Genomic DNA, 26,806 nt, shown 5'->3' on the forward strand with positions numbered 1-26,806 from the left:
GCTTCCCACATCATATCAGGCTGTATTTATATTGATCCTCCCTCCTAGTATGTATAGTAAAATAATCCTGAATAAACTGTGTACTGTGATCTGAAGTCGTCAGACATGCACTCGTGCTCTCTCCCCTTTTCTCCTCTAAAATTCCCCTCTGCACATCATGACCAGCTGTCCAAGATCCCCCTGGCATCTCTGCTTGTCGACCATTCTGCACCTGCATTGAGCCAACCATCTAAGCCTCTGAGGCAACCCTGTTTGCCTGTATGCTGATTAGAAATAACTTCCTTCCCATTCACGCACCTGGATCCCATTTACACATTTAAAGACGAACAAGTAAATAAGCAAGCATTCTGTGCATGCTTTGTGGAAACCTGCCTTGGGCCCTGGAGGCTCCAGCAAATGAGTCAGGTCAAGCCAAAAAACAAAATAAACATAAGAACAGCCCCACTGAATCAGACCATAGGTCCTGCATCTCACAGTGGCCCACCAAATGCCCCAGGGAGCACACCAGAGAACAAGAGACCTGCATCCTGGTGCCCTCCCTTGCATCTGACAAAGCCCATTTCTAAAATCAGGAGGTTGCACATACGCAGCATGGCTTGTAACCCGGAATGGATTTTTCCTCCAGAAACTTGTCCAATTCCCTTTTAAAGGCATCCAGGCCAGATGCCGTCACCACATCCTGTGGCAAGGAGTTCCACAGACTGACCACACGCTGAGTAAAGACCCATTGTGTGTTGGCAACCTTCAGTCTCGAAAGACTATGGTATCGCGCTCTGAATGGTGGTTCTGGAACAGTGTCTAGTGTGGCTGAAAAGGCCGATTCGGGAGTGACAATCCCTTCCACACCGGGAGCAAGTGCAGTCTGTCCCTGGCCTGTCTCCCTGGCTATGGGCCTTCCTTCTTTGCCTCTTAGCCTCAGACTGTTGGCAAAGTGTCTCTTCAAACTGGGAAAGGCCATGCTGCACAGCCTGCCTCCAAGCGGGCCGCTCAGAGGCCAGGGTTTCCCACCTGTTGAGGTCCACTCCTAAGGCCTTCAGATCCCTCTTGCAGATGTCCTTGTATTGCAGCTGTGGTCTACCTGTAGGGCGCTTTCCTTGCACGAGTTCTCCATAGAGGAGATCCTTTGGGATCCGGCCATCATCCATTCTCACAACATGACCGAGCCAACGCAGGCGTCTGTTTCAGCAGTGCATACATGCTAGGGATTCCAGCTCGTTCCAGGACTGTGTTGTTTGGAACTTTGTCCTGCCAGGTGATGCCAAGGATGCGTCGGAGGCAGCGCATGTGGAAAGCGCTCAGTTTCCTCTCCTGTTGTGAGCGAAGAGTCCATGACTCGCTGCAGTACAGAAGTGTACTCAGGACGCAAGCTCTGTAGACCTGGATCTTGGTATGATCCGTCAGCTTCTTGTTGGACCAGACTCTCTTTGTGAGTCTGGAAAACGTGGTAGCTGCTTTACCTATGCGCCTGTTTAGCTCGGTATCGAGAGAAAGAGTGTCGGAGATCGTTGAGCCAAGGTACACAAAGTCATGGACAACCTCCAGTTCATGCGCAGGAGATTCACAGCCCTGCTTCACGCCGCTTCGGATGTCAAAGGGGTCTGATGTGGAGCCATCAAAGACAACAGTGCCCTTCATGTCCTTGTGGAAAGATCTGATGATGCTGAGGAGCCTGGGTGGACATCCTATCTTAGGGAGAATCTTGAAGAGGCCGTCCCTGCTGACCAGGTCGAAAGCCTTCGTGAGATCTATGAAGGCTATAAAGAGTGGCTGTCGTCATTCCCTGCATTTCTCCTGCAGTTGTCTAAGGGAGAATACCATATCGGTGGTGGACCTGTTGGCTCGGAATCCACACTGCGATTCTGGATAGATGTTCTCTGCAAGTACCTGGAGCCTCTTTAGTGCAACTCGTGCAAACAGCTTTCCTACAACGCTAAGGAGAGAGATGCCACGGTAGTTGTTGCAGTCACTCCTGTCACCTTTGTTCTTGTACAGCATGATGATGTTTGCATTCCTCATGTCTTGAGGTACTCCACCTTCTCTCCAGCAAAGACAGAGGATTTCATGCAGCTCAGTGATGATCTCTTTGCAGCACTTTAGAACTTCAGCAGGGATGCTGTCTTTTCCTGGTGCCTTGCCAAAGGCAAGGGAGTCCAGGGCCACGTGAAGTTCTTCTAGGGTTGGTTCACTGTCAAGCTCCTCCAGCACAGGCAGGCACTCAATGTTGTTCAGTGCTTCTTCAGTGACTACATTTTCTCTGGAATATAGCTCAGAGTAGTGCTTCACCCAGCGTTACATCTGCTGCGCCCGATCCTGGATGACCTCGCCTGTGGCAGACTTCAGAGGGGCAATTTTCTTCTGTGTTGGACCTAGGGCCTGCTTGATACCATCATACATCCCCTTGATGTTGCCTGTGTCAGCTGCTATCTGTATCTCGGAACAGAGCTGGAGCCAGTAGTTGTTAGCACATCTCCTGGCAGTCTGTTGGACTTTGCTGCGAGCAGCTCGGAAGACCTGCAGGTTGCGCTAACTGGGACAGGCCTTGTATGCTGCATGAGCGCTCCTCTTTTCCTCTTTTCTTCAATGACTGGTGTTAACTCCTCAAGACTGGTGTTAACTGGGTTTACTGGGTAAACTGAGTAAATGACTGGTGTTAACTGGGTAAAGACCCAACATGCAAACAAAACCCCAGACCCAACCCACAACCAGCCAACCAATCAGGGTGCTCCACCCATCTGAGGCTGGGCTGGGGAGGGGCAGCATGAAAAACGTGGCCACCAGAGGAAAGCACTGCCCAACGTCCTGTTGGAAGAGGAAATCTGACGCAGGGCTGCTGTGTCAACGCACCCGCCAAGCACATTTGCAAGAGCAGCAGGCTGATGTGGCTGGTGCAGCCCAGAGTCGCTCAGCCCGTGGCGGCCAAGCCGTCCTGGGAGGCTGCTGCTTTGCTCCACCAACGGGTGTTCTCAGCTGCACCCCCAGGGTCCTACGAAGAGAGCGCTGGGCTGAGCTGGGCACAGGCTGTGGGGCTGGCGCAGAGGAGCCCCGCTGGGTGAACAGGCCTGGTCACGCCAGTCATCTCTGAAAGGTTCCCACCCATTCTTTGTGGGGGCTCAGGCTGTTGGCACCATGGGAGGGGCTCAGGGATGGCACTTCTACATGCACGTGTTCTGCAGGACGCCCCTGAAGCAGCAGCGTTCAGGGTGGCCACTTCCAGGCAGAACTGTGCCCCAGGAAGTGGGTGCCGGGAGACCACCGCAGCTTGGGGCGCAGTGTCACAGCAGGTGCCAGGCCTGGCCAACTGGGACTGTGTAAGGGCTCCACCCGGCTCAGAGATGCTGTGAGGACTGGAACCTCTGCGGAGGGCATGTTTGATGGCTACTAAACCGCACAGAGGTCAGGGCGGCAGGCTGTGTTGGGGCCAGCTGGGCTTCCTGGGGTAGGGTGTTTTGCTGCCTGGACACAGAGCAGCCCCCTCCTAAGGCCAGTGAGCCAGTTGTGGTGCTGCCTGCTGTTCCAACAGCCACAAGACAGTTCAACCACAGCCGGACGCGGATCCCTGGGTGGGCAGGACAGGGCTCAGCACTGAGGCTGCTGCCGGCTCTCAAGCCCCACTTCTGGAGTGAGCTGGTGCGGGGGCCCCAAAGGGGCGCTGCCCAACTCCGAGCCACCCCCAGCCCTCACCGCAGCTCAACACTGGAGACGTGCAGCAGGGCAGGCTCTGCTCCATGCAGGAGGTGCCACCGCTCCCCCTCCCCGCCCGACTTCGAGCGCCAGGCGGCCCAGTGGCGCGCTGCAGTCCTGGCAGCACCAGGCCTGTCACAGGCCTCCTTCACCCAGCCTGGTTGAGAGCCCGAGGCGGAGCGTCTCTGAGGAGGCTGCCTGGCCCAGGGCGCTGCAGAGGAGTCTGCCCAGTCTCCTGCTAGTGACTCACAGCCCTGGGCAGGGCCTAGGAGGGGGAAAATTGGACCCAGGCCCAGAAAGGGGGTCCTGGAGCCAAAGGAGGGGTCCCAGAAAGTTCCTGGGACCCGACATTTTCCTATCTTACCTGAACTAACTGCTAGTGAATGATGCTGGGGCACAACCACGTGCATGCTGTGTTATCTGCTGCTGCAAGCCATACACACCAGGCCCAGGAAAGCATCCATGACCCTCCTTAACACAGTGTCAAATCTGGGAGGAAACTGGCCTGCTACAAGAGCAATTTGGCATGTCAAAAATTTTAGAGACTTAGCTGTGTGTGTTTTTCCATATTACTTTATCTAGCTGCTGATGCTGCAGGATCAGGTAGACCTGGACTCTGCATCAAGAAGCTTAGTAGACCTGAGCTCCAAAGTCTATTGCGGCTGTCAGCACCCTCCCCTGCCCTATTCCCCCCCATTCTGCCTGCCCCCCGCCCCCATTGCCCAGAAGAAACTTTGTACCCCCTGCTAAAATTCCTCTCATAGGCCCTGGCTCCAGGACTCTTCCGACTTCCTCGCTGCTCCTGGATCGTCAGGTAGCAGCAGCCACGGGGAGGGGGGGGAGCCTTTGGGTGGCACACCTGCTGTGGCCATACATAAGCTGATGTAACCATAGCAACCACCCTTTGGTGCCATCAGAACCACTGCAATGCATGGGACTTAGGGCTGCCCTTGAAGACTGTCCAGAAACTGCAGCAGCGCAGACCACGTGGTCCTGCCAGCTCACTATTCAACTCCGTGGGCAACTGCACTGCCTGCTTCTGGGCTGAGTCAAGGAGCCCACCCTGACTTCTAAGGCCCTCTACAGATTGGGCCATAAAGGAGCACCTCAACCCACACCAGCCAGCCTGTCCCCCAAGGGCCTCTGACAGGCTCTCCAGGGTATGGCACCCACAGGAAAGCCCCAGGGGCTGGGCTTTCTCCATGGTGGGGCTGCAACTTGGAACTCCCTTCCACTGGACTTCGGAGCTGCGCCCTCCCTGCTTTCGCTGCCCTCTTTTGCATGTCCCACTATTGGCAGGGCGTTCCTTCTCCCAACACTCCCTGATGATCTGTCTTCATAGCAGAAGACCTCGGGCAGATACCACTGCCTGAATAGCCGTTCTTGACAGCCCAATCCTATGCATGTCTACTGAGAAGTTCCATTAGCATCAATGGGGCTTACTCCCAGGAAAATGTGGATAGGATTGGGCTGCTAGTCAAGAGGTTAAAAGAGATGTTTCAGACCTGACAAATTAAAGATCAATAAGTCACCGGGCCCTGATGGCATCCACCCAAGAGTTATTAAGGAACCGAAGAATGAAGTTGCTGTTCTCTTGACTAAAATATGCAACTTGTCCCTTAAAACGGCCACACTGCAAAAGGATTGGAGGACAGCAAATGTCACACTGATCTTTAAAAAGGGAATGAGGGGGGGACCCAGGAAACTAAAGGCCGGTCAGCCTAACATCTATATCTATCAACTGGGTAAGATGGTGGAATGCCTCATCAAAGATACTCAGACCTCATAGACGAACAAGCCTTGCAGAGGGAGAATCAGCCTGGCTTCTGTAAGGGTAAGTCTTGCCTCGTAAACCTTTTAGAATTCTTTGAGAAGGTCAACAGGCATGTGGATGCAGGAGAACCCGTGGACATTATATATCTGGACTTTCAGAAAACGTTTGACACGGCCCCTCACCTCTCTTAAGAAAGGCATTTGGAGCTCCTCACTCTAGAAGAGGCTCCTGAGGGGGGAACATAATTCAAAATTAAGCAGGGATTGATAAGACACTCTTTTCCCTCCCACATAACATCAGAATCAGGGGACATCCACTAAAATTGAGCTGTGAGTGTTAGGTCAGACAAAAGAAATTATTTCTTTACCTAGTGTGTAATTAGTCTGTGGAACTGCTTGCCACAGGAAGTAGTGATGGCATCTTGCCTGGATAACTTTAAGAGGGGATTGGACAAATTTCTAGAGGAAAAGTTCATCATAGGTTACAAATCATGAAAGGTATGTGCCAGCTCTTGGCTTTAGAGGAAGACTACCTCAGATTTGCCTGGTGCAGGGGAGGGCACCAGGGTGCAAGTTCTGTCTTGTCTTGTGTGCTCCCTAAAGCATTTGATGAGCCACTGTGAAATACTGGAAACTGGACTAGATGGGCCTTTGGCCTGATCCAGCGGGGCTCTTATGTTCTTATGCCTTTCCTTGAGCCCTGCTTTACCATGATGCTGATGCCTTCCTCCTGGCCTGTGCCACTTACCTCCCTCTCTGACTTGCACCCCACAGGCATAAACGGGGCCCCACCTGTGACTGTGCAGCGTGGGCCCTTCAGTCTTCCTGGGCTTTGTGCAGTTTGTTTGCTCGAGACATGAAGCTTTGTGTCTTAGGTCTTTATTTCCAGGGGCTGGCAGTGCCTGGTCTCCCTCCCCCCATGTAGACTGACAACCAGCCCTTTTCTGTCCACTTGGCCTGGTGCTCGGCTAGAATCCAAAGGGCCTGGCTGAGAGGAAGTACCTGCCCAGGAGCCAAAGTGGAGCCCACTGGGCTATTCTGCTGGGCAGACCTTGTTCCAACATTGTGACCTAACTTCTCCACAACTCCAGGGAGATATGCCCCTCCTTCTTCCTTTTTTGCTGAGGGGCGTGGCGCCCAGGGGTGGGTGCACTAGCCTGCTTCTCAGACAGCAGCACCACTGCACCCTCCATACTGTGCTGCACCACTTCCCGTTCTGGCAGTGGAAAGAACTGCTCTTAGCTGGGTGTGCTACAGGTAAGCGTGAGTCGAAACCTGCAGCAGGCCCAGGGGAGCTGGGCGCGAGGTACAGGCTGACCTGTGGCCTCTCCTCAAAAACAAGTTGCAAAGGAAATGGGGAAGAGGAGTGGTAACCACTCTCCTGCCTCTTTGTCCGCATTAGGAGTGCTCCCATTGGGGGGGGGGGATTTCAGGCTTACAGGATACTGCAATGCCAAGACCAGAAAGGGGAAAGGGTGGGAGGGGAGGCACACCCCTCCCTGCAGCACAGCTGAGCAGGACATGCCCCCCAGGAGGAGACCTCAGTGCAGCTCTTTTTCTGATCATGATCTCCCCTGCAACCCTGAGGGCCCCCTGTGGAGCAGTGGCATACTTCAGCTGTGCTCTCCCCCAAACTACCCAAACGTCTGTGGTGTCGCTTCTGGCAACTGAAAAATGTCCCAAAGAAAACAGCCATATTTTTTCAGGGTAGTTGAATAGAAGATGCCAGCCCACAAGGCAGAGGAGATCCTCTACAGAAGACAACCTCACCCCACAAGTAAGTCACCTTCTTGCTCTGCCTCTCAGCCTACCAGGTGAATGTGAAAATATCCCTCTCCAGGGCAAATGTGAGAGGAGCCCCGCTTCACCCGCCTTCTCCCCGCATCCCTGCCCAGGCGTCAGAACACAGCAGCAGCTCTGTGAAAGACAAAACCTGCCCCACACACAGCACTGTTCCTGCGATGCCAGTGGCTTCCCCGTGCCATATTCCCCCCTTCCACTTGCCAGAGAGGGAGAAGATGCCTGGCAGGCCCCGGGACCCACTCATTCTTCTACGGTGAGCCAGACTAGAGCCAGCAGTCCCCAAAGGGTTCAGCCAGCCTGCCTGCAAAGTGAGGTTGTGGTGGGCTGCAGGAAAGTTCCCCAGAGTTCTCAGAGGGACCGAGACCGGCAGATTCTGGTGCTTGCCGCTCCCTCCTTCTGACTACCTCAACACCCCCCTGCCATGGAACAGGGCATGGCTAGCGCTGCTGTTCTGCCGGGATGGGTGTGTTGCAGTTGCCGTGGTAGATCTTGATGTGGCCGTCGCAGCGGAAGTACTGGTCAAAGACCTCGCTGTAGCCGTGGTCACGCCACCATGAGCAGAGTTGACGGTTCCAGGTGCAGTCCAGGACGTGGAAGAGCTCGGGGTGCTCCATGCCTATCAGCGTGAAGAAGTCCTGGTCGCCTAAGTGACCCTTGAAGTGATACTTGTCTGCCAGGCGCTGCACAGCCTCCGGCTCCAGCAGGCGGTTGTAGAGTGCTGACTGGCGCATGGCCTCCAGGTCCAGCAGCAGCACCCCACTGTTGAAGCCGGGCAGCCCCTCCGGGGGAGGGTCTCCAACTCTGGTCTCAGGGTGCTCCTGGCGGTACTGCCAGAAGATGTGCCTGGGGGGAAGTAGAAAGGGGAGATGAAGTAAGGCAGGAGGGGGCAAGACTCACCCCCTAGCAGGGCCCCCCAAGGCCTGCCCCTCACCTGTGCCCAGGTCCTGCCAGCCAGGCAGAGACGGGCACCTGGTCAGCCAAGGAAAGCGGTGAGGCTGTGGCAGAAAAACTTATTCCTCCCAAAGGCCTGAGAATGGATATCTGCTCACGGCTCCAAGGGCCCGAGGTCCAAGAGCTGCACTCTCCTGGCCAAGGACAGACCGCCCCCCCATGACTCTCCACAGGCATGCTGCAACTTGTGGGGCACTGCAACCTGCAACATGCTGTGACCTGTGGGTCACTCAGTCCTCTTGCTTCTCAAGTGGCCGGCTGGACTTCCCCCTGCCATAGCAAGCTTGCTGCTCGCCCAGAGTCATTGGAGCTAGCCGGTTGGTTGGCTGGTCAGCCAGTGGGGGTCCCGGGAGAGGGGCTCCTCCCCCCACTTTCTGCTCATTGCAAAATGACTCTGGGAAAACTGGCACGCTTCTCCCAACTAGCACTCCCTTGTTTCCTGCTTTGGGGGGGATGGGAACTAGACAGCATTGTACTCAAATGTGGGGGGGCCCTGGTTGGGGAGACATGCTCCCCTCATCTTCCAGCTGTAACACTAGCTGTGCCACCGGCCGTTTGCCACTTATCAATCCCCCAGAGGCAACGAGGATGCACATGCACCCCCCCACCAAGACACACCTATAGACAGGCTGCATCTCCCGGGCAATACCGATCACCGCTCCCTCCTGGAAGCGGTCAAACTCTTCAAACAGTTCACGGATGTTGGCCCGGTATTCCACATCCAGATCCACCTGGATAATCCGTGAAATTTCTGAGAGAGAGAAAGAGAGAGAGGAAGAGTTACAGCCATGATTCCCCCCCCCCCAAGCACCCCACAGGTCTATGCTGGCTTCTCTGTCACCACCGATGCCCCTGCGCAACTAAGAGAACAGTACAGGTGCCCCAGAAGGAGAGGAACAGGTTGTGGTGGAGCATAGCCTGCAGAAAGGCTCAGCATCCTGCAGGGATCCCAGGGTTCAACAGGGTTTTGGGGCCCCTGTCGCAACGCCCTTCTTCAAGACCAGGCTCCGGTCTCCCTGCCAGGTCCACAGGCTTCCTCAAACACCAACCCCATTCCCCCCAAAATGAGCCTGCTTGTTATCCCTCTCATCAGGTGCGTCACACGTACACCTGGAACCCTACTGGCAACTCGGTGCAGGAGCCCCCAGCCGCTGTTCCAGAGGACTAGGGATCCCCTCCACCAGGCAGGAGCTGGAGATGCACGGGAATGGGGGAGCACTGATCCGGTCAGATGCCTCTGAAAGTGCCCAGTGGATTCTTCCAGGCCTTTCTCAGCATTGGGCACAGGCTTCCAAGAAGGATCTGGCATGGGGAGGAGTTGCTGCTCCCCACACTTTGCAGTGCCTTCTGCAAAGAGCACACTCACTCAGGGGAACCAGACCCCTCCCCCCAGACAGTTCCAGGAACCCCACTCAGAGTTGGCAGGTGCCCAGGGATGCCCTTCGGAGAGTGTGGCGAAGTTCTGAAGACCCCAGCTGCTGATCCGCCCACCGGGGCCTGCCCAGCGCTGGCACGAGACCTGCGAAGAGCCTCCAGAGGCACAGGCCGGGCGTCCGGGGGGGGGGGGACGCAGCAAGCGCCTCCTTCGGACCCCAGGGCTGCCCCCGCCTCGGAGGTCCGCGCGCGCGGCTCCCTCCAGCAGGTCCTGGGTCGCCACGGCGGTCGCGCCGGTCCCCCGGCAGCTGGCTCTGCTGCCCGCCGCTCCTTCCTCAGACGCCCAGAGCCGGCAGGGCGCGCGCGCACCCGGCCCCGCCTGCATCCCTGCGCGGCCCTGCCGGGACCGCTGTTCGATGCCCGCCAAGCCCCTGCGGCGAGGAGGGAGAGCCGAGCCGGGGCCTCCCTGTCGCGCCCGCCCGCGGCCCCACACACTCCCCCCTCGCGGGCGCGCTCACCTGCGGGCAGCAGGCGGTGCATGGCCACGGACAGGAAGAAGAGCGCGTCCCCGTAGTAGGTGCCGGCGCCGGCGCTGAAGAGGCGCTGCAGGTTCCCCACCAGCGGCCGCAGCTGCGCGGCCAGCGCCTCCACGTCGTGCACGAGCACCTGGGAGGCGAAGGGCGCGCCGCGCAGGGCCCCGCGCAGCAGCGCCTCGCCGAGCTGGCGGCTGGGCGCGTCGCAGAGCAGGTGCAGGTGGAGGGCCTGGCGCGGGCGCAGCTCGGCCCGGCGCACCAGCGAGCGCAGCGCCGCCTCGGCCCGCGCCCGCAGCGCCGCGTGCCGCTCCGCCCGGGCCAGCACCAGCAGCGCGTGCAGCTCCTCCGCCTCGCCCGCCGCCGGCCCGCGCCCGCCCGCCCCCGCACCCCCGCCCGCCCAGTACAGCGCGCACAGCCCCGCCAGCGCCGCCACGGCCGCCAGCGCGCGGGGCGGGGGGCGCAGCAGCAGCGCCGCCATCGCCGCCGCCAGCCGCGCCATCGCCGCCCGCCCAGCGGAGGGCGGGAGTCCCCGGTCGCGCCGCCCCCGCCCCGCCCCGCAGAAGAGACACAGACGGAGGCGTTCGCTGAGCGGCTTTATGTAGAAAAGGGGGCTACAGGGGGGCCAGCGGGGGCGCCTCCTCCGGGCGTCAGGGCTTCTGCGGCGCGCCGGGCGCGAAGCGGCGCAGCTTCTCGGGCTGGTTGGAGGCCATCTGCGAGAAGTCCCGGAAGATGTCCTGGTACGTCTCGTCGCCTGCGGGAGCGCGGAAGGAGACGCGGCGTCAGCGGGACCAGGGCCACGTGCGCCTCCTCAAGGCTACACTCCTAGCCCCTTTCCTGGGAGTAAGCCCCATTGCCCCGCGTGGGATTTACTTCTGAGCAGACTCCCTGTGGGCACTGGCCCCAGACACACTAAGTGGGCAGCTCCACACAGACTCGGAGCCAGGCGCCTGCAGGGGGGAAAAGCAGGCAAGCTGGGCGCAAGCAGGGCCAGCCCCCTCCAGGCCGCCCCAGGACAGCCCTCTCTTTGCAAGGGGGAGGGCCAAATGCCCATCAGTGCTGCTGGTGCAGAGCCTGCCTAGAGCCCCAGCTGTGGCCCCTCCTGCCTCCCTAAGCACAGCAGCAGCAGCAGCTCTCAGGCAACATAAGAACAGACCACCAGGCACAGCATTGTCATAAGAACAGCCCCACTAGATCAGGCGATAGGCCCATCTAGTCCAGCTTCCTGTATCTCACAGCGGCCCACCAAATGCCCCAGGGAGCACACCAGATAACAAGAGACCTGCAAGGCCTCCTGGGAATTGTAGTTTAAGAACATAAGAACAGCCCCACTGGATCAGGCCAGAGGCCCATCTAGTCCAGCTTCCTGTATCTCACAGCGGCCCACCAAATGCCCCAGGGAGCACACCAGATAACAAGAGACCTCATCCTGGTGCCCTCCCCTACATCTGGCATTCTGACTTAACCCATTCCTAAAATCAGGAGGTTGCGCATACACATCATGGCTTGTACCCCGTAATGGATTTTTCCTCCAGAAACTTGTCCAATCCCCTTTTATAGGCATCCAGGCCAGACGCCATCTCCACATCCTGGGGCAAGGAGTTCCACAGACTGACCACATGCTGACTAAAGAAATATTTTCTTTTGTCTGTCCTAACTCTCCCAACACTCAATTTTAGTGGATGTCCCCTGCCTCTGGTGTTATGTGAGAGTGTAAAGACCATCTCTCTATCTTCTTTATCCTTCCCCTGCATAATTTTGTATGTCTCAATCACATTCCCCCTCAGGCAACTCTTTTCTAGGCTGAAGAGGCCCAAACGCCATAGCCTTTCCTCGTAAGGAAGGTGCCCCAGCCCCGTAATCATCTTAGTCGCTCTCTTTTGCACCTTTTCCATTTCCACTATGTCTTTTTTGAGATGCGGCGACCAGAACTAGACACAATACTCCAGGTGTGGCCTTACCATCAATTTGTACAACGGCATTATAATATGAGCCGTTTTGTTCTCAATGCCTTTTCTAATGATCCCAAGCATAGAATTGGCCTTCTTCACTGCCGCTGCACACAGCAAAAGAGAAAGGAGGGGGAAAGGCTAGCACTGTTTGCTGTGCTACTCCATCACTTGCCCCGGGGAGGGGGTGTGGTTCACATGGGTAGCCCCACTTTCTAGCACACAGCGCCCGTTCGAGTCTAGTCCACTGCTAGACGGTGAGTCTGTCTCCAGCCTGCTCCCTCTGCTGCACTTGACGCTGATGGCCTCTCTGCCGCTATGGAGGAACTGGGAACCCGGAGTTACAGAGCAGCTGCAGGACATTTTCCTCCTCAGAAAAGGGGCACCACCCCTTCCAAAAGCCTCTTCGGATTTGGAGGCCGCATCCAGTGATCTGAACTGTAGAGGGGACAGCAGCAGCCATCACTTCCCCCTTCCAGCTGTTCTGCACCCCTGGGAAAGGCCAGCCAGCTGAGGTCTAGTGTGCCTCAAAGCATCACCCAGAAGGCGCAAGGCCAGAGCCTATTCCCCCTCTCTGTGCTCTCGCGACATACCTGCAACTGAGATTTCTTCACTGGCTCCCATGTGAAGAGCGAGGCAGGTGGGTGCTGGGCAGAGAAAGCAGGCCCAAAGGGGGCCGCTGGCTGCTCCAGCCCTGGCAGGGCCCAGTGCCCATGAGCACAGTGGGCACCTGAAGCTACCAAGATCCCCTCTCTGGCTCAAGAAATCACAACACATCTAGTTGCAAGCTAATAAACTCCTGAGAACACTTCCTGTACTGTGCCTCAGTGTCACCATGCAAGGGCTGACCTGGCTGGCCATAGAGTCCTTCTGATTCCCGCATCTCTTCATTCATTCGTGACAACCGCAACCTACAAAGACATGAGACAAGGCAACAAGTCAACTCCCACACCTGCTCTGCTCTCTTCTTCTGGCCTCTCTGTGATCTGACCCACTGGAGCTCTTCCACATGTGCCCCTGTCTGCCCAGCCCCACGTATGCAGCCCCCAAGAGGAAGCTACCTGGCCCCTGGACAAGCGAGGCTGGAGTGTCAGCCTTGAGCCTTCACTCTGCCTCAGCTAGCGTGCAAGGAAGACTACCTTGGCACAGGGATGGCGTTGAAGGGTGGCTGTAGTCAAGCCAAGGAAGCAAGCCTCATTGATGAGGGGCAGTGCAGACCCACAGCTTGGAGGGGGCAGAGGTGGACCTGTGACGGGTCTAGTGAAGGCCAGCAAGGTACTTCAGGCACGTTGGCTGTTTTCTATCACCCCAGCAGAGGCTCCACCTGCTTTTCAGTGGAGCAATGTAATCTGACTGGAAAGCAAGGCCAGGGCAGCACAACAAGTGCTGCCTCATCTCTGCCCCTCCAAGTCCTGTGTGAGCCAGCCCTTGCACATCACTCATTTGGCTAAACCTGGCCATGCCCCAGAGCGGGAGTGGCTAGTCCTGGCCACGCCCCAGTGCGGTCTCGGCGGGAGGGGGGGCAGGAAAGGTCCCTGCACAGTAGTCACTTGGAGGCAGCTTCAAAAACAGCAGGTCCTGGACGGGCAAGGCAGGACCCGCCTGGCACCCAGCTGTCCTTGCACAACAGCAACCCCCGCAGAATCTCGGAACTCACAGCGTCACGATGTCCGCGTTGGCAGCTTCCACAGCAACCGTCAAGGGGTCTTTCCCAGTCTCATCAGTGGCATGCTGATCTGCACCCCGTTTGAGGAACAGGCAGACTTGCCTGTTCAAAGGAATCAAATTTGTAGTTAATTTAGACACAGGCGTGCACATACGTGTCGCGTCACAAAGAGTGGGAGGACTCTTTACCCTGAGGGGGCTCAATCCAGAAAACAGATAGCAGAAGGTGGTGGTGAAAGATGCCTGCTGGTTTCCAGTACAATCCAGAATGGGGGCAAATGAGCAGCATCAGACCGCTGTCACATGCCCTGAGGCAGTGCAGCATAACGGCAGAAGACGCAGCAGTGGCTCCAGGCCTGACCTCTCCTCTGCCGTGGACTCCTCCTCGCCAGGTGGTCCTGGGCAAGCTACTCTCTCCTGGCCTGGGCATCATGGCACTGGCCCTGCAGCACTGTGGCAAGGACAGCATCAAGACAGGAACCAGAACGGAATGACCCCCCCAGTTCTCCCAGTGGGATCTGGGGGCTGAGGCCTTTTCCACCCACATTCCCAAGGGATGTGCTGGGATAGAAGCAACGTCAGCTGGGGTTACTAGCCCCCCCCCCTTGCGGAAAGAGTCTTGTGCGATGTGTCAGCCCTCCTTTCAGCAGGACCCTTCTGAGGTCTGGCCAGCTGCATATTCCAGAGCACAGGAGGGCCCTACCACCCCCCTCAAATGCCAAGTCTCAGGGAGTCCATCCTAGAATTCTGCACAACTTGGTGGTTGTCTCCCCCCCCCCCACTCTCACAGCATTACATCTGTAGAGCTTTCCGATATCTTGAATGGGCACCAGACTATTCTAGTGCACAGAAGGCCCCCAAACAGGGTTCAGACTCGGTAGCGAAAGGTACTGTGTCACAGGCGTCACTCTGAGCACACGTGGGGCACCTTGCCATGGCTTGCTGCTCCCAACCTAAAATTAAGGAGGTGGTCTCCGATGGCAGGTGGGGGCGTGCCCTCCCACGTGTCACTTTCTAGAAAGTGGCTGCTGTCACCACCTCCCTCGCAGGTGTGTGCAACTAGTGCACATGGACTCCTTGCCCTGCCCCCCTCCAGACCCCCCCTTTCTTAGCTGCTCATCCAGCAGCTCTTCACCACTAATACACTTCCCAGTCCCACAAAAATGAGTGCGCTCTTCATTTTTCCCCCCAGCCTTGGCACGGCCTCACTGGGCAAGAGCACAGGCTCGCAGGACTCCGTTCTCCCACAGGGCCAGTGAGCACCAGCTCTTCCCCTAACAATGTGAGCCCTGCTGGCCTCTTTGACCAGCCTCCACTCTTCATCAAGGAGACTCTAGGTGGCTCTTTTGCTCCTTGGGACAGTGTGGACAGCTCAATGAAAGTGTCGACTCAGTGAAGAGGGCCAATTCCATGCTTGGGATCATTAGGAAAGGCACTGAGAATAAGATAGCTAATATTGTAATGCTAAAAACAGCCCCACTGGATCAGGCCATAGGCCCATCTAGTCCAGCTTCCTGTATCTCACACCGGCCCACCAAATGCCCCAGGGAGCACACCAGATAGCAAGAGACCTGCATCCTGGTGCCCTCCCTTGCATCTGGCATTCTGACATAACCCATTTCTAAAATCAGGAGGTTGCGCATACACATCATGGCTTGTACCCCGTAATGGATTTTTCCTCCAGAAACTTGTCCAATCCCCTTTTAAAGGCATCCAGGCCAGATGCCGTCACCACATCCTGTGGCAAGGAGTTCCACAGACTAACCACACGCTGAGTAAAGAAATATTCTCTTTTGTCTATTCTAACTCTCCCAACACTCAATTTTAGAGGATGTCCCCTGGTTCTGGTGTTATGTGAGAGTGTAAAGAGCATCTCTCTATCCACTCTGTCCATGCCCTGCTGTTGTACAAATCAATGGTAAGGCCACACCTGGAGTTCTGTGTCCAGTTCTGGTTGCCACATCTCAAAAAGGACATAGTGGAGATGAAAAAGGTGCAAAAGAGAGCGACTAAGATGATTGATGGGCTGGGGCACCTTCCTTATGAGGAAAGGCTACGGAGTTTGGGCCTCTTCGGCCTAGAAAAGAGACGCCTGAGGGGGGACATGACTGAGACATACAAAATCTTGCAGGGGATGGACTGTTTGCTCAGAAGTACAGCAACCGGATAGGTGGGACTTGTTAGCCTGGGGAGGCAGCTCATCTAAGAGAAGGAAAACTCCGATCCTAAACCTCCACTGCCTTGTGGCTACATCCAGTTATGGAAAAGGCTTCAGGAGTCAACCTTGAGGCAAAATCAGGAGCCGGAATCCCTGAGGCAGTTTGCGGCTGTACACAGTCATGCTCTGGCAACTCCTGCGATGCTGCAGGAAGCAACCGTATTGGCTTGTGCCTTTCCATTGGGCCATTCCAGCGACGTGGAGAGGGGGGATTTGCTGCATGGGTAACAGCCTATCCTCCATACCTTCTTTACCCAGGCTTTGTGCACTGGAGAGGACACTTCAACTTCACCATACGTGTTGGCACATGGGAAGCAGCAGTTTACCGGTTATAAGTCTTCACTCGATTGGCGTAGAGCGTGACGCCAGGGGCTGCTTCTGATGGTGGGAGAGATCACTGCATCTCATTGGGCAGCTACTGCCTGCTTCTGGCTGGGCAGTCCTCAGCCAGTAAGGTGCTGCCTCACTACAGTCTATTAACCTCACGGAGTGCGTGGGGTTTAGGGTCAGAAATGACAAGCGGATCGACAACTCTGCACCAGGCAACAGAAAACAGAAAACTCCCACCCTAAAGCTGGGCACCTGGAACGTTAGGACAATGACACCTGGCTTTTCTGACGACCTGCAAGAAATAGACGACGCATGCAAAACAGCTGTCATCGACATGGAGCTGGGCAGACTGCAGATGGACAGTGTCGCTCTCCAAGACACGAGGTTGCCAGATTCAGGATCTGTCAAGGAGAGAAATTTCTCATTTTTCTGGCAGGGAAAACCACCAAACGAGACCAGGGAACATGGCGTTGGCTTTGCGGTCAGAAATACTCTACTGGAATCCATCATCCCACCTACTGTGGGAAGTGAAAGAATTTTGTCCCTGCAGCTCCACTCATCAGCAGGACTTGTCACTCTCATCAGTGCATATGCACCAACTCTGCCATCTCCAGCAGAAGAAAAAGACAAATTCTACGACGTCCTGGCCACCACTATCAAGAAAGTTCTCGAGAAAGAGCCATTGTTCGTCCTTGGCGACTTCAATGCTAGAGTTGGTGCTGATCACAGTTCATGGCCCACTTCCTTAGATCAGTTCGGCACTGGGAAGATGAATGAAAATGGCCAACGCTTGCTAGAGTTTTGCTGCCATCATGGTCTCTGTGTCAGCAACACATTCTTCAGCAAGAAGCCCCAACATAGAGTCTCTTGGAGACACCCAAGATCAAAGCACTGGCACCAGCTCAACCTGATTCTCACCGGACGCTCCAGCCTTCCCAGCATCAAGATCACACTGCTGCCTGCGACACTGTCCACTCCCTGGTGTGCAGCAGAGTGAAACTGCGAACAAAGCGACTGCATCACACGAAAAAAGAAGGCAGACCTTGCATTGACACCAGCAAGACCCAGGATCAGGGAAAAGTGGAGGAATTTGCATGAGCGCTTGAGGAATCTCTTCCAGGCCTGGCCGATGCAGATACATCCAACAGACGGGAACATTTCAAGAATGCTGTTTACATCACCGCCTTGTCCGTATTCGGCAAGAAGACCAACAAGACGGCAGACAGGTTTGAATCCCACTCTGAGAAGTTGACACCAGTCATTGAGGAAAAGAGGAGAGCTCAAGCAGCATACAAAGCCTGTCCCAGTGAGCACAACCTCTGAGCTGCTCGCAGCAAAGTCCAACAGACTGCCAGGAGATGTGCTAACGACTACTGGCTCCAACTCTGTTCCCAGATACAGATAGCAGCTGACATGGGCAACATCAAGGGGATGTATGATGGTATCAAGCAGGCCCTAGGTCCAACACAGAAGAAAATTGCCCCTCTGAAGTCTGCAGCAGGCGAGGTCATCCAGGACTGGGTGCAACAGATGGAACGCTGGGTGTAGCACTACTCTGAGCTATATTCCAGAGAAAATGTAGTCACCGAAGAAGCACTGAACAACATTGAGTGCCTGCCTGTGTTGGAGGAGCTTGACAGTGAACCAACCCTAGAAGAACTTCACGTGGCCCTAGACTCCCTTGCCTCTGGCAAAGACAGCATCCCTGTTGAGGTCCTAAAGTGCTGCAAAGAGATCATTGCCACTGAGCTGCATGAAATCCTCTGTCTCTGCTGGAGAGAAGGTGGAGTACCTCAAGACATGAGGGATGCAAACATCATCACGCTGAACAAGAACGAAGGCAACAAATATGTCTTTACTCGGCGTGTGGTTGGTCTGTGGAACTCCTTGCCACAGGATGTGGTGACGGCATCTGGCCTGGACACCTTTAAAAGGAGATAGGACACGTTTCTGGAGGAAAAATCCGTAACAGGTTACAGGCCATGATTCCCAGCATGTATGTATGTGCAACTTCCTGATTTTAGAAATGGGCTATGTCAGAAGGCCAGATGCAAGGGAAGGCACCAGAATGCAGGTCTCTTGATATCAGGTGTGCTTCCTGGGGCATTTGGTGGGGCCGCTGTGAGATACAGGAAGCTGGACTAGATGGGCCTATGGCCTGATCCAGTGGGGCTGTTCTTATGACAGGGGCGCCTGCACTAACTACCATGGCATCTCTCTCCTTAGCGTTGTAGGAAAGCTGTCTGCACGAGTTGCACTAAAGAGGCTCCAGGTACTTGCAGAGAGCGCCTATCCAGAATCACAGTGCAGATTCCGAGCCAACAGGTCCACCACCGATATGGTATTCTCCCTTAGACAGCTGCAGGAGAAATGCAGGGAACAACAGCAGCCACTCTTTATAGCCTTCATAGATCTCACGAAGGCCTTCGACCTGGTCAGCAGGGACGGCCTCTTTAAGATTCTCCCCAAGATTGGATGTCCACCCAGGCTCCTCAGCATCATCAGATCCTTCCACAAGGACATGAAGGGCACTGTAGTCTTTGATGGCTCCACATCAGACCCCTTTGACATCCGAAGCGGCGTGAAGCAGGGCTGTGTTCTTGCACCGACCTTGTTTGGGATTTTCTTCACTGTCCTGCTGAAGCAGGCCTTTAGAACTGCAACAGAAGGCATCTATCTCCGGACCAGATCAGACGGAAAGCTCTTCAGCCTCTCCAGACTGAGAACAAAGTCCAAAGTCCAGCTGAAATGTCTCCTCGACTTCCTCTTTGCTGATGATGCAGCTGTCACTACCCACTCTGCCAAAGATCTCTAGCAGCTCGTGGATCATTTTAGCAAGGCCTGCCAAGACTTTGGAGTGACAATCAGCCTGAAGAAAACACAGGTCATGGTTCAGAATGTGGACTCACCTCCCTGCATTACAATCTCTGCGCACGAACTGGAGGTTGTCCATGACTTTGTGTACCTTGGCTCAACGATCTCCGACACTCTTTCTCTCGATACTGAGCTAAACAAACACATCGGTAAAGCAGCTACCACATTTTCCAGACTCACAAAGAGAGTCTGGTCCAACAAGAAGCTGACGGAACATACCAAGATCCAGGTCTACAGAGCTTGTGTCTTGCATATACTTCTGTACTGCAGCGAGTCATGGACTCTTCGCTCACAACAGGAGAGGAAACTGAATGCTTTCCACATGCGCTGCATCCGACGCATCCTTGGTATCACCTGGCAGGACAAAGTTCCAAACAACATAGTCCTGGAACGAGCTGGAATTCCCAGCATGTATGCACTACTGAAACAGAGACGCCTGCGTTGGCTTGGTCATGTTGTGAGAATGGATGATGGCCGGATCCCAAAGGATCTCCTCTATGGAGAACTCGTGCAAGGAAAGCGCCCTACAGGTAGACTACAGCTGCGATACAAGGACATCTGCAAGAGGGATCTGATGGCCTTAGGAGTGGACCTCAACAAGTGGGAAACCCTGGCCTCTGAGCGGCCCGCTTGGAGGCAGGCTGTGCAGCATGGCCTTTCCCAGTTTGAAGAGACACTTGGCCAACAGTCTGAGGCTAAGAGGCAAAGAAGGAAGGCCCACAGCCAGGGAGACAGACCAGGGACAGACTGCACTTGCTCCCAGTGTGGAAGGGATTGTCACTTCCGAACTGGCCTCTTCAGCCACACTAGACTGGTCTGGTCTGGGCAGGAGGTCTGGTCTAGAGGGTAGAGCCTCCGTCTGCCTGAAGATAACATCCACAAGGTCGCCAGTTCGAGGCCACCGGCACCGTGCGACCTTGAAGCAGCTGACAAGCTGAAGCCGAGCTATTCCATCTGCTCTGAGCGTGGGAGGATGGAGGCCAGAATGTGAAGCCAGATTGGAATGAAACACCTGAATGTAGTGGTTCTTGAAAGAAAGAACCTTCTTTCAAATTGTAAAAATCCCTATTTAATAAGGGATTAAAAAAAAGCCTGCCTATGTAAACCGCCTTGAATAAAGTCTTGAATAAAGACCAAGAAAGGCGGTATATAAATACCTGTTATTATTATTATTATTAGACGCTGTTCCAGAACCACTTTTCAGAGTGCGATACCAGAGTCTTTCGAGACTGAAGGCTGCCAATGATGATGGATGGACAGAATAGATAGACAGATGCTCTTTTCCCTCTCACATAACACCAGAACCAGGGGACATCCACAAAAGCTGAGTGTTGGGACAGTTAGGACAGAAGAAAATATTTCTTTACCGAACATGTAATTAGTTTGTGTAACTCTTTGCCACAAGAAGTAGTGATGGCATCTTGCCTGGATGCCTTTAAGAGGGGATTGGACAAATTTCTGGAGGAAAAGTTAATTACACGTTACAAGTCATAGTAGGTACGTGCAAGCTCCTGGTTTTAGAGCCAGGCTGCCTCTGATTGCCAGATGCAGGGGAGGGCACCGGGATGCAGATTGTGTCTGTTGTCTTGTGTGTTCCCTGGGGCATTTGGTGGGCCACTGTGAACATAAGAACATAAGAACAGCCCCACTGGATCAAGCCATAGGCCCATCTAGTCCAGCTTCCTGTATCTCACAGCGGCCCACCAAATGCCCCAGGGAGCACACCAGATAACAAGAGACCTCGTCCTGGTGCTCTCCCCTACATCTGGCATTCTGACTTAACCCATTCCTAAAATCAGGAGGTTGCGCATACACATCATGGCTTGTACCCCATAATGGATTTTTCCTCCAGAAACTCGTCCAATCCCCTTTTAAAGGCGTCTAGGCTAGACGCCAGCACCACATCCTGTGGCAAGGAGTTCCACAGACTGACCACGCGCTGAGTAAAGAAATATTTTCTTTTGTCTGTCCTAACCCGCCCAACACTCAATTTTAGTGGATGTCCCCTGGTTCTGGTATTATGTGAGAGTGTAAAGAGCATCTCCCTATCCACTCTGTCCATCCCCTGCATAATTTTGTATGTCTCAATCATGTCCCCCCTCAAGCGTCTCTTTTCTAGGCTGAAGAGGCCCAAACGCCGTAGCCTTTCCTCATAAGGAAGGTGCCCCAGCCCCGTAATCAGCTTAGTCGCTCTCTTTTGCACCTTTTCCATTTCCACTATGTCTTTTTTGAGATGCGGCGACCAGAACTGGACACAATACTCCAGGTGTGGCCTTACCATCGATTTGTACAACGGCATTATAATATTAGCCGTTTTGTTCTCAATACCCTTCCTAATGATCCCAAGCATAGAATTGGCCTTCTTCACTGCCGCCGCACATTGGGTCGACACTTTCATCGACCTGTCCACCACCACCCCAAGATCTCTCTCCTGATCTGTCACAGACAGCTCAGAACCCATCAGCCTATATCTAAAGTTTTGATTTTTTGCCCCAATGTGCATGACTTTACACTTACTGACATTGAAGCGCATCTGCCATTTTGCTGCCCATTCTGCCAGTCTGGAGAGATCCTTCTGGAGCTCCTCACAATCACTTCTGGTCTTTACCACTCGGAAAAGTTTGGTGTCGTCTGCAAACTTAGCCACTTCACTGCTCAACCCTGTCTCCAGGTCATTTATGAAGAGGTTGAAAAGCACCGGTCCCAGGACAGATCCTTGGGGCACACCGCTTTTCACCTCCATTGTGAAAATTGCCCATTGACACCCACTCTCTGCTTCCTGGCCTCCAACCAGTTCTCAATCCACGAGAGGACCTGTCCTCTAATTCCCTGACTGTGGAGTTTTTTCAGTAGCCTTTGGTGAGGGACCGTGTCAAATGCCTTCTGAAAGTCCAGATATATAATGTCCACGGGTTCTCCCGCATCCACATGCCTGTTGACCTCTTCAAAGAATTCTATAAGGTTCGTGAGGCAAGACTTACCCTTACAGAAGCCATGCTGACTCTCCCTCAGCAAGGCCTGTTCGTCTATGTGTTTTGAGATCCTATCTTTGATGAGGCATTCCACCATCTTACCCGGTATGGATGTTAGGCTGACCGGCCTATAGTTTCCCGGGTCCCCCCTCTTTCCCTTTTTAAAAATAGGCGTGACATTTGCTATCCTCCAATCTTCTGGCACCATGGCCGTTTTGAGGGACAAGTTGCATACCTTAGTCAAGAGATCTGCAACTTCATTCTTCAATTCCTTAATAACCCTTGGGTGTATGCCATCAGGGCCAGGTGAGATACAGGAAGCTGGACTCGATGGGCCTTTGGCCTGATCCAGTGGGGCTCTTCTTATGTTCTTAAGGAGTGGGCACCAAAGGCCTCCCTGCCCCTGCGTGAGACAGGGAGGAGTTGCTAGAAGAGGCTGGGCAGGAGTGGATTGTGCTGCTGTAGAGCAGAGGAGGGTGAGGAAGGAACAGCAAGAGGACCTGCCAAGGTGGCCCCGCTCAGCAGGGAGAGGAAAGGAGACTTCCCAGGGCCATCCGTGGACTGTGGACACGGCAGAATGGCACAAGCGAGTGCAGACCAGCTTTTCAATAATAAAATAAAAGACGGTGGCTTTGGCTGCCTGGAGCCTGTGCCTCAGTCCTGATTGCCTGAACTGAATTGGCGGTCTACAACTGTACTGGCTAACTCCCAGTTCTACAGGTGTGGCAGCCTAGACAACCCTCTGGTCAGCACACAGCGAGTGCCAGCTCATGAGAGATGTAAGATGGGGTAAGGATAAGTCCTGGGACTGGTGCTTTTCAACCTCTTCATAAATGACCTGGAGACAGGAGTGAGCAGTGAGGTGCCAAAGTTTGCAGACAACACCAAACTTTTCCGAGTGGTGAAGACCAGAAGTGATTGTGAGGAGCTCCAGAAGGATCTCTCCAGACTGGCAGAATGGGTAGCAAAATGGCAGATATCTCAAAAAGGATATTGTGGAAATGGAAAAGGTGCAAAAGAGAGCGACTAAGATGATTCCTGGGCTGGGGCACCTTCCTTATGAGGAAAGGCTACGGCGTTTGGGCCTCTTCAGTCTAGAAAAGAGGCGCCTGAGGGGGGACATGATTGAGACATACAAAATTATGCAGAGGATGGACAGAGTGGATAGGGAGATGCTCTTTACACTCTCACACAACACCAGAACCAGGGGACATCCACTAAAATTGAGTGTTGGGAGAGTTAGAAGAGACAAAAGAAAATATTTCTTTACTCGGCGTGTGGTTGGTCTGTGGAACTCCTTGCCACAGGATGTGGTGATGGCGTCTGTGCTGGATGCCTTTAAAAGGGGATTGGACAAGTTTCTGGAGGAAAAATCCATTACGGGGTACAAGCCATGATGTGTATGCGCAACCTCCTGATTTTAGAAATGGGCTATGTCAGAATGCCAGACGCAAGGGAGGGCACCAGGATGAGGCCTCTTGTTATCTGGTGTGCTCCCTAGGGCATTTGGTGGGCCGCTGTGAGATACAGGAAGCTGGACTAGATGAGCCTATGGCCTGATCCAGTGGGGCTGTTCTTATGAGAGCCCCCCTCCTGCTGTCAAGAGCTCTCTTGGAGAACAGTCAGGGCTACCTACCCAGTGTGTCCCAGGACGGTGGCATGGTGTAGAGGTCCCCTTCCCTGGGCATCCCGGAGGTTAACGTTGGCCCCATTCTGGAGCAGGAATTCACATGTGACCAAGGAGCCCTGGGAAACAGACACACAAGGTCAGAGCCATGAGTCACCTGTGTCCCCAACCTGCATGGCCATGTCCCCAGTTCTGCAGAATAGCATCCATTCTGCCCTTGTTATCTCGAGGCACAAGGGAGCCCCATCGTGGGCCTCACCCCAAGGACTGCCTGGATCAGGGGTGTGGCCCTGTCCTCTTCGACGTTGACCCAGTTGACATCTGCCCCATGGGCCAGGGCCTCGGCCATCTCTGGAAGGTGCTTCTTGCGGGAGGCCTGATACAGCTGTAGGCCAGGCTGAAGCAGCCTGAAGTCCTGGTGCCTTGCAGCCCCTGGAAGACAAGAGGCCACAGCTGCCTAGGGCTCTGGCTCTTGAGCCCAGCCCCTGTCCTGAGACCCCCCAGGATAGGCAATGGCAGAACAGGCTTCCTGCCGCTCTTCCCTGAGTCCTGCCCCACATCTCCATCTTTAGACACAATGCAGCCTTGTTAGTTTTCCAGTTCCTGGACAAGGCCAGTTTGAGCAACGTGTTGTCTATTGGGGCTGGAACATCAGCAGTCCTGCCTCCAAGTGCTTCAAGAACTCTCGGGCGATGGGAGGGGGCTTGTCTAAGGACCTGTTCAGAAGCCAGGCGGCATCAGCAGATCCCCCCAGCAGGGTCTGGACTCCTCCAACGTTTTATGCTTTGCCTCTAGTTTGCGACCTCATGGTGTTATAGCTGGTGTCCGCTCTTGCACAAGCCCCTTCTCCCCAATCTCTTGACTGTGACATGCAAAGCAGCAGGGCCTCCCTCAGCCTTCCAAGCTCCAGAGGTACAAAAGACACTGGGACCGCAGGCCCACTCCTGCCCACCTCTGCAGCTCTGTCTTTGGGAGAAAGGCTGGGGGTGGCTGACACCGGAGAAGTGTGCAATCCAGCGCATGGCTCAGGTTTGCTCAGGGTCAAGTTTAATGATGGGCTCTTGTGGGTCCTGGATTATTTTTTTTTTAAATACTGGACAAGGAACCGTGCAATCCACAATGCATTCAGGAGCGACCGGGGCAAAGGGAGGAAAGAGCCTCTGCGCTACCAGGAAGAGGCTGCAGGCAGCTCCTGCCTGGAGCCTTCCAAACGCAGCGGTTTCACTGCACAAGGGCAGGCAGACCTGTTGTCGGCTTCCCTTTCGTTACTTTCCCACCATTTTAAGGTGTGTCCCTGGTACCTGTGGCGGGGGGGGAGGGGGGTGGTCTGGGGATATGCCTGTATTTTGCTTTTCACAAATAAAGCTCCCAAAGTCAGAGACTGAGCCAGAGGGAGAACAGATGGTTCCCTCTCCCAAGTAAAAACAAATGCCAGGAGGACCCAGTGGCCACAGCCACCGAGAGGGAGGCTCTGCTGCTCCTGGGGCAGGGAGGCACCTCTTTGCACACACACAGGACAGTCACTTGGCAAAGGAGCAGGCAGGTGTACCTGTGAGTGCTGCTTCTGCCGGTTCGCTGGAGGTGGAAGGCTGTTCAGAGCCGCCTGGCTGCCTTGCAGCCGCTCTGCTTGGAGGCAGCAGGTCCTTCTCTCTCTGGTCAACAGTGGGAAGGGGGTGCCTGTCCACAAACTGCTTTTCCACGTATTTGGCCCGAATGTAGGCCTCCTTCTCCTGCCTGCATACCCAAAACAAGCCGAGTCAGAACTGTTGCTTTACTTACTCGAGGGCCTTCTGCGGGGGGGGGGGGAATCGGGCCTGGCTGGCACAGGCGTTGTGCATTCCTCCGGTCCAGCCACTGCTCTTGGGCCTGGTCCTCCCCCCCTCATGGCCTAATAGAACCACCTGTCCAGGGCCTTGATGAAATAAACCAGCCAGTTACCAGCACCGCTCTGGCCATCCCAGGAATTCCAGCAGCTCACTGCCTCTCCGAGGGTTCTCCCCCAGCCCATTTCAAATTTCCCACCCAGCAGGCAACTTTTCCAGGGCTTTGCACTCCCTGGGGCCCAACAGTCACATCTGCTTGGGAGGAGACAAGCGCGAGCAGTACCTGTGGCTCCCAGCCTGGGGCTTCTGGACTCCCATGTGCTCTACTTGTGCTTCATACACCCTGTTGATGACATCATTCCCCAACTCGCACATCAGCTGTGAGGAAAGTTGGGAAGAGCTGACACGAAGGGTGATCCAGCGGTCACTTTTAAACTAAAAAATGCCACTCCAAAGAACAGAGACACAGACATCCCTGCACTACTTCCCTGGGGCAGAGGACAGGAAATGCCTGGGCTTGGTGCAGGGGAGGAACAGCCCCTACACCCTATCCCTCCTTCAGTCAAGCCAGGCCTGCAAGAAACGCAAGCGCACGCTCTCCGCTCCTAGCCTTGGAGGCCACAGCCCTGAACGGGAGGGCAGCAGCCCAGCACCAGAGCATGAGATGGGCCCATCAGCCCTTCTGCAGCCGAACTGTCTACATGACAGCCTGCAACGGCTTTTGCACAAGGTCCAGCACGTCCCGTCCCGTCCCACCCACGACCTTTCCTGCAGTGGATCCACTGTGGCCGTTACAGAGGGCACCTTTCCTGCTTGAGGAAATGAAGGCGGCTGTGAAGCCTGATGGCTTGGCTGAACTCGGGTCACTGCGCACCACATGCAGAAGATGACCTGTGTACCACCACCCAGCAACACAACACTAGCTAGGCTCATCCAACCACAGTTGCCTGATTTCTAGGGGTCAGTCATGTGGCCTTACCCACCCTGCCCTTCGCTTGGTACCTTGAGAAGCTCTGGCTCCCATGAATCAAGTGTCAAGGACCGGACTTTGGAGAAATGGACACCCAGACTCCTATGGAAAGGCAGAGACAACGCACTCAAGAGGTGGTGGTGGCGGTGCAGAAAAGCACAGAGACCAAGGCCAATGTAGCCAACTAGGGAACAGCGGCTTTCAGCTGCTCTTTTGGAAAGAGGAAGGAAGGCCCAGGCTCTGTCCACACAGCCGGCAGGGCGCAC

General features: G+C 54.9%; 2 protein-coding genes across 4 annotated transcripts in view; both read right to left on the reverse strand.

Annotated features, from left to right (window-relative positions):
* Positions 1-6,317: 6,317 nt before the first annotated feature.
* XXYLT1 (xyloside xylosyltransferase 1) lies at positions 6,318-10,208 on the reverse strand. Its single transcript, XM_066622424.1, has 3 exons — positions 10,101-10,208; positions 8,827-8,959; positions 6,318-8,100 (listed from the first exon to the last, which is right to left on the reverse strand). Exons 1-3 carry the CDS (start codon positions 10,120-10,122, stop codon positions 7,695-7,697), a joined length of 561 nt encoding a protein of 186 aa, XP_066478521.1. The 5' UTR covers positions 10,123-10,208; the 3' UTR covers positions 6,318-7,694.
* Positions 10,209-10,695: 487 nt separating this feature from the next.
* ACAP2 (ArfGAP with coiled-coil, ankyrin repeat and PH domains 2) overlaps positions 10,696-26,806 on the reverse strand; it is a 45,525-nt gene continuing 29,414 nt past the window's right edge. For all 3 annotated transcript variants that reach the window (XM_066622560.1, XM_066622559.1, XM_066622558.1), the window contains 8 exons: positions 26,573-26,642; positions 25,854-25,948; positions 25,297-25,481; positions 24,007-24,179; positions 23,757-23,866; positions 13,719-13,829; positions 12,911-12,972; positions 10,696-10,866 (listed from right to left, as the gene is read on the reverse strand). In XM_066622560.1, the coding sequence (XP_066478657.1) occupies positions 10,763-10,866; positions 12,911-12,972; positions 13,719-13,829; positions 23,757-23,866; positions 24,007-24,179; positions 25,297-25,481; positions 25,854-25,948; positions 26,573-26,642 (910 nt within the window). In that variant the 3' untranslated portion in view covers positions 10,696-10,762. The remainder of the gene's footprint in view (positions 10,867-12,910; positions 12,973-13,718; positions 13,830-23,756; positions 23,867-24,006; positions 24,180-25,296; positions 25,482-25,853; positions 25,949-26,572; positions 26,643-26,806) is intronic.

The sequence above is a fragment of the Tiliqua scincoides genome, chromosome 3 (genome assembly GCF_035046505.1).
Source record: "Tiliqua scincoides isolate rTilSci1 chromosome 3, rTilSci1.hap2, whole genome shotgun sequence".
NCBI classification, from domain to species: domain Eukaryota; kingdom Metazoa; phylum Chordata; class Lepidosauria; order Squamata; family Scincidae; genus Tiliqua; species Tiliqua scincoides.

Excerpts from the sequence above, each read along its gene's own strand:
- XXYLT1 (XM_066622424.1), bottom strand. The coding sequence starts at position 10,122 with ATGCACCGCCTGCTGCCCGCAG. Across the intron at positions 8,960-10,100 it reads GCACCGCCTGCTGCCCGCAG|AAATTTCACGGATTATCCAG; the intron begins GTGAGCGCGCCC and ends TCTCTCTCTCAG. Across the intron at positions 8,101-8,826 it reads GAGATGCAGCCTGTCTATAG|GCACATCTTCTGGCAGTACC; the intron begins GTGTGTCTTGGT and ends ACTTCCCCCCAG.